The sequence below is a fragment of the Electrophorus electricus genome, chromosome 23 (assembly GCF_013358815.1).
Source record: "Electrophorus electricus isolate fEleEle1 chromosome 23, fEleEle1.pri, whole genome shotgun sequence".
Taxonomy (NCBI): Eukaryota; Metazoa; Chordata; class Actinopteri; order Gymnotiformes; family Gymnotidae; genus Electrophorus; species Electrophorus electricus.
The window spans coordinates 1,919,954-1,927,377 of record NC_049557.1 but is presented as its reverse complement, the minus strand read 5'-3'; the positions used below and the strand labels follow the sequence as shown (position 1 = coordinate 1,927,377).

The 7,424-nt window shown below is 38.4% G+C and overlaps 1 protein-coding gene across 1 annotated transcript; it reads left to right on the top strand.

Moving 5' to 3' along the window:
- Window positions 1-1,151: 1,151 nt before the first annotated feature.
- ptger4a (prostaglandin E receptor 4 (subtype EP4) a) lies at window positions 1,152-2,792 on the top strand. Its single transcript, XM_026999797.2, has 2 exons — window positions 1,152-1,931; window positions 2,231-2,792. The coding sequence occupies exons 1-2, from the start codon at window positions 1,152-1,154 to the stop codon at window positions 2,789-2,791; spliced, it is 1,341 nt and encodes a 446-aa protein (XP_026855598.2). The 3' UTR covers window position 2,792.
- Window positions 2,793-7,424: the final 4,632 nt, after the last annotated feature.

Here is a 7,424-nt window from a genome sequence, read left to right as displayed (position 1 = left end):
CAAGAGCTACATTGCACAACGCAGCGTCTTCGTATTCAGGACTTTCAAAGTGATACATAATTGTGGTTTTCAGGAGTTTTGATTTCGATCTGTTGTCCTACACATTCCCTTCACACTGTCTAAACCTAAAAACTAAAATATATATTAGTTTTAAAATATGCTAACTTAAAAACATGTTGAAAGCCCATATGTGGCTGTCTGAGACCCTAGCAGGGGTGGTTACAGACCCTTAGATGCGCTGTATGGGCAGGTTGATGGCATCCTTATCCCACATTTACATTTCTTATATAATGACACAGCAGGAATGCAGCAGGTTACACACTCTGCAGTTAGTTTGAATACTATAGCATACCTCATTGAACAACGCTTCAGACCGCATGTTGCACCATGTCATAACATTGCAGTATTTACTGTCATACTGCAGTGGTTTGATTTAGAAACTTAACTGATAGTTGCTTCAAAGTAGAAGAATAGCTTAAGGAGGACACCTGTCACTATGCATAAATCACGGAAAAGCTGTTGTCGGATGAACTGAATCGGCGTACGTTAAGGGTGTGTTATAGTCTGCCCCAGCTAATGAAATGGATCTTGTTAAAATCGGACTATATCCATGTTAATACCAATAGAAAGAACACCCGACGACTGTGAGATAAAAGTCGTATACGTGTATTTATAAAAATAAAAAAAAAGTCGCTGAAAGCACAGTCTGAAATAGTGCTGCGACATAATTTAGTGCGAGCGTTTATGCTTAAGTACATTTACTTTTAAGAAAGTACATTTTTAACTGTCTCCATTCTTAGCAATTATGTCCGAATAACGAAGGCAGAGGCGGGGCGACAGCTCAATCGCGGAGATTTCAACGCAAAAGTACAAAGTGCCCACGTCAATTTAGAGCTGAGCGTAACGAAACGACATGCGTACCACCGAAAAGAGAAGAACCCAAGCGATGTTTTCTGCCTGAAAGAATGAACTTGCTGCTGTGTCGCAATGAAACTACTCCAAACGCTCACAACCTCTGCAGGAACTTGTTTTTCCGCGTGCGCAAAGCACACATCGCCTTCTTTTTGGAAAATGGCATAGCGCACAAGGGAGGCGGTTGATGGAGTTTTTGAAACGATACAAAAACAGGTACAAGATTAGATTGAACAGATATGAACAACAGTGCTGTTATTTTACGGAGGATGGAACCAACCATTCCTGTCATTATGTTTATTTTTGGTGTGATAAGCAACTTGATTGCCATCGTCGTGCTTTGCAAATCCAGAAAAGAGCAGAAAGAGACAACGTTTTACACCTTAGTTTGTGGACTTGCGGTAACTGATCTTCTAGGGACCGTCCTTGCAAGTCCTGTTACCATTGCAACTTATGTAAAAGGGTCGTGGCCGGATGGAGATCCGCTGTGCCAGTATTTTGGATTCGTTCTGCTCTTCTTTTCTTTAGCAGGACTAAGCATAATATGTGCTATGTCCGTGGAGAGGTACATAGCAATCAACCACGCTTATTTCTACAACGATTACGTTGACAAAAAACTCGCAGGTTTCACGCTTTTTGCAATTTACGTTTCAAATATACCATTTTGCGCTTTGCCAAGTATGGGATTTGGTGAGGTGAAAATGCAGTACCCACAAACCTGGTGCTTCATTGACTGGAGAACTAATAAGACTACGCATGCTGCTTTCTCATACATGTATGCTGGTGTTAGCTCTGCTCTTATTCTGTCGACTGTGATATGTAATATACTAGTGTGCGGTGCATTGATCAGAATGCACCGAAGATTTGTACGAAGAACGTCATTAGGGACTGAACAAGGAAGAGCGCCGGAGTCCGGGAGGAACCGCAACTTTGGACGGCTGGCTGGTGCTGAACTCCAAATGGTCATTTTGCTCATAGCCACGTCTGCCGTGGTCCTCATTTGCTCCATTCCACTTGTCGTAAGTTTCTAGTCTTTTGGTTTGTTTCTTTTCTTTTGTCTCAAGGTGTCACAAACGTTAATTGGCTGATTAGCAAAAATATCCATACTAAAGTGCGTCATGGGCCCAATCCCTCTCCCGTACTGGCATTTATGTAGGATAGCTATTACCCTGTTATCATAAAACAAGGTCCTTTTAAAAAGGTCAAACAGTCAAGTGATGCTCTTTCGAGAAACAGTATTGTTTTAATTATTTTATTTAATTTTTTTGTTGTTGTTGTTGTTCATTGTCAAAAAAATCCCCAATGTGTTTCTCTATAGGTGCAGGTGTTTGTCAATCAATTGTACAATGTTCCAGTGGAAACAAGGTTGGACAAGAATCCTGATCTTCTGGCAATCCGTTTTGCTTCAATCAATCCTATTTTGGATCCCTGGATCTACATCTTACTCAGAAAAGCAGTACTCTTGAAACTCATCGAAAACGTCAAGTGTCTGTTCTGCAAGCTCGGAGCTCAGGGCCAGCAGAGGCGAAGCAGCTTTCAGCGTATGGAGGAGCAGCGAGTCTCGTCCACCTCCTCCATACCCTCCCCATCATCTCTCAGGGAGGTCACGAGCACCTCCCAGACTCTGCTCTATCTGTCTGAAGCCAACAAGGTCTTCCCGGGAGGCAGTCATCCTAGTCAGTGTGGGTCCAGCCCATCTGTGGACCACTCCTTCAAAGACCTCAGCTTGGGATCCTCCAATAGGAACAGCGTAGATAGTGAGTCTGCAGCCTGCCCAAACACTAGCCCCATAAACACCACCACTCGTACTTCTTGCTCAAAAGCCAAGCCTCTTCAAGTTACTTTGTCCAACATGAGCTTCCAGGAGAAAGGTATTTAGAGCTACAGCCAATTATGGCAGTATCCTTAAGCCTATATAATAATATTTAAGGATGTTTTGTTCAGAAAATGGACCATATTAATGGTAGCTGTGAAATGCCTTTTGTTCACTCTTATGCCCTATATGTGGTTTATGAGCAGTAACAGTATCAACAGCCTACAAAGTCCATCTTAAGAAATACTGCTCCAAGGCCTAAAATTGGACCCTGTTTGCTTTAGGGCATTGATTAACTCCTTAAAATGTTTAAACATTTGTTTTGCTAAATAAATAAACATTTAAGCCCAGTCAGATCAGGTTCACAGAAGGGTCTCCTGCACAACTCCCCAAACTCACCAGGTATGAGGTAGAGTGAACACATGTTTATTTTCCCAGTAAGGTTAAAACTTGTCAGATCATGATGAGCAGTAAACAGCACTGGAAATAACCTACCAGAAATGTTTTACTTAAAACTTGACTTTGAGTGTTCCAGTTATGTTTTTGGAGTCAGTATACACATGTGATTTGCAACGTGACCCTAATTCAACACATTAAAGCTTCAACAAGCACTGAGATTACTGGGTATAAATGCAACATACCTTCAGGATAAGAGGAATCTGAGTACATCATATGCCTGAACACACAGACAACATCATATTAGGCAAGGACGTGTATGAAGCCGCATTGTGGTCATCTTCTTTGGTCTTAATTGTACTGTACAAAAGCTTTAAATATCTTAAAGCTATTTATAATGCAGTAGTCACAATGTCCGTGAAATAAAGGCTACTTAGGAAAGTTTTAACAAGATTAGTGATTTCAATTCGTTCTTGCAGAATTTCCTATATTTGATATAAACTATATAACTTTAGCCTTCAAAAGTGCGACTCATTAAGTTTGACCTATACAAAAGGAGTGGATGGAATTGATTCTTTTTGTAGTGGTGTTTGGCTGTCCTACTGTTTGTGTGCCACTGTGTTGTGGTGTTTGGCTGTCCTACTGTTTGTGTACCACTGTGTTGTGGTGTTTGGCTGTCCTACTGTTTGTGTACCACTGTGTTGTGGTGTTTGGCTGTCCTACTGTTTCTGTAGCACTGTGTTGTGGTGTTTGGCTGTCCTACTGTTTGTGTAGCACAGCAGCGAAACTGCCCAGGTGTGCCTAACCATGTGACCTTGGAAGTATATGGATGCAAAAAGAATTATTCAGAGACATTTGAAGATTAATTACTACTTATATCCAAAAATCTGTTTATTTGAAAAATAGTTTATTGGTCTTGTATTCCTGTTTACACAGTTAGAATGATCATTGTAACGGAATTGTTAGTATCAGAAAACTGTACTCACTTGACACTTTTTTCACTTTTTAGGACATTTTTAATAATGTGTTGTTAATGGTAGCTAGTGGCTCATTTTTTATTAGCCTGTTCTAAAGGGGATGTTGCTTTATAGAGGGGAAAATGCACTGTTCAGCAAAAAAGGATCCTCACTACTTGCCAAGTATTCTGGGTCTATCTCAAACTTGCTGGAGTGTTGAAAATGTGTATGAAATATGGGAGTCTGTTGGACACACCACTCCTGGGTAACTTTAATGTCAAAGAAACATGGAAATAACAAAAAGAAATTTATTGTATGTTTCTCCATTTCACTTGAAAAATGCAATCAGTTTCTATATTTGCACAATATTACAGAGGAAGTCAAACTAATTTTGCAGTATATATATATATATATATATATATATATATATATATATATATATATATATTATGAATCAGAACTACATATATATATATATATATATATATATATATATATATGGTTCTGATTCATTAAAAAAAATCCTTTAATATGAAGTCACATTTCTCACTTTCCATTATGGTACATCTACTTTTAGATTAAGTATATTTAGATTCGTGATTTACTTTTCTTTAAACTTGTCCAAAGGTTTTGGCCAAAGCTGAGATTTCAAAGGAGCATGAAATGCAAGGCAGTCCCATCCAGGTATCTGATCAAGCACGGCCCGCGCTACTTGTGTGTCCCGGTTGGAGAATCAGCCTGGACAAGTGACACATGAAGAGAAATATCCAGAGTTTCAGGCGAGTAATTTGTCAATCTCTGTGACCCACAAATTCTAAAACGTAAGATTTCAGATGGGGACATAACAGCTTCAGTCCTATAGCCCATGTTGGCTAAGGTTGGTTTCCATACGCTCATCATTGTTTATAAGTATCATACCAAAGAAAACATGCAATGTGGTATGCAGGATTGTACCAAATAAAACACGAACCCCTTGTGAATCCCAGCCTTCTCTCAACTCCAGTATGCTGAGACAAAGATGAAAAATTGATACCTCATCATACTGCTAATTCTGTGCTGTGGCATGTCTGAAGTAGTGTATTAAATTTTTTTTGCATCATTTTTTAACAACTTAACAATGGCACATGGAGAAAACACCTACCATGCATGAAAGTTTTGTTTCAAATGTTGAGTTTTCAGTTTACAAAAGTTCACAAAGTTGTAAAAGCTCACGCCTTAAACTTGTCAGTTTAAACTTGTCAGTTTATAAAGCCGGGGGACAGCATTATTAAAAATACCATCTACAATAATCTCAATTCCATAGTTTTTTAAAAATTACTTTGAGAATATAAAACCTTCACCCCTTGCCATATTTAATACATGTGCTAGGAGCCCCTCATGGCTCTTGGTGGCACTAAAGAAGCCGGAACAAGATCTGGGAGTCTTCCCGTCTAAATCCCACTGGAGCAAGGCCTGTAGATTCTGCACTGAATGGCTGTGCAGCCTGAGCCTTTGCATAAGGTGGTGTGGCATGGTGGCACTACTGATCATGCTCCCCTGATGCAAAAAATGGAACAACCTTTAAAATTTATATATATATATATATATATATATATATATATATATATATATATATATAGAGAGAGAGAGAGAGAGAGAGAGAGAGAGAGAGAGAGAGAGAGAGAGAGAGAGAGAGAGAGAGAGAGAGAGTGCCTTGCATGTATTTATCAGTATAACAGTATGTATGCTCCCCCAGAATCAAAATGGGAATCAAATCAAATCAAAGGGAACCAGTCTGCTCTACCAGATGAGATGCAGAACAATTGCTTTATGGAACTTTACTGAATAAAATCTCAACCATTGCATCTAATTCTTCATCAAAATGATCATGCACTTTCTGATTACTTTCTCTAAAAATAAAGAAAAATGGTTTTGGATCTTGCCTTCAAATGAAAGATGACAAATCCTGACTCCAAATGTCATATCATGGAATGCCAGTATCATCAGTATCATCATTCCCTTGAAATGGTAACAGTGTATTGGATTAAGCTACGTAGTCTCCGGGATAGAACTGCATTGGCCAGACAATCTGCTTTAGAAAATTAGACCCCATTTAACCTGTGTAAAACTATTCAACATTCTTGTAGGGTGATGGATTTCTGAATTAATTTTCATAATTGGACACTAGAAGGTTGCTCTGGCAAGGGATCAATGTCCTTCCCTCACATGTTTATCTGGCGCCGGATTAATGTTGTCCTACCCTCATGTTTTTTTCTGTAAAGTTTATGTTGTTTTAAGAGTCAGCACAGAAGTAGAAAAAAAGGGTTGATTTTGTACATGAATACATCGTCACAGCTTTTGATTTGTTTCAGAACACACACAAGACCTCCGAACATATAGTTTGAGTCTATATAAAATTGCCATGACCTGTTGTAAATACCAAGCAATTCCTGTTTCGATTACTGTGGTGTAATCTAACATAAGAGCTGAATGTCTAGAATGTAAACATTGACAATTTAATCTTGCAGTCAGTGAAAAAAATACAGAAGTCCTGTATTTGAGTGAAAAGAAAACACACCTGGTAAAAATAATGCTCTGATTATTATACTAATTTGATGAGCAGTTTCTATTAAAGAGTTGTATTAAGCATCTGCTTCAAGATAAGAAACCTATTTTGGAGATAAAGACAAGACCACTACAGGCAATATAGCATCTCCGCCGTCAGGTATTTTTCTAACGCTTTAAAGATGTAGCTGAACGGCTGTAGCTAGCGTTGGCTTTTATACGGCCTCAAAGGGTCAAACAAATTAGCCCATTAAAAGTGAACTCTGCTATATGGCTGATTTGCTTCAACAAAATCCACATTTTAGAAAGTTTTAGTGTTACATGATATTAGATATGGACGTATTGCTTTGAAATTGTGGAATGAACATAAAACATTTGCAAAAATGGGAGCGTTAATAAAGTACCAACTTGAAGAATAATAAATACATAAATAAATTACATGTGCTTCATTACAGTTTATCAGTCTGGGGTTTTTTGTTTTGTTTTTTTTGTAGGTGTGTGTGGCTTTGTATAGACTTGTTGGCTCAGGTAGGATATGCAGAAATGATTGTATGATAAAACTAAGACTGTTCTAATTTCCTCCAACATAAATCACACAGTAACCATAATACCGGAAGCATCCATGCTGATACAGTGGGCCTTTGCTTTTGGTACCAGTCTGCAATGTATTCTTTCCCTCCAAAGGGAAAGACATGATTTTTCATGATTTCCCTTCAAGCCTCCATAATTTATTATTTTAGGGTCTTTTGCAAATCTTTTATGTGATTATTTATGTGATTATTAACCACTTGGATTTGAATAGA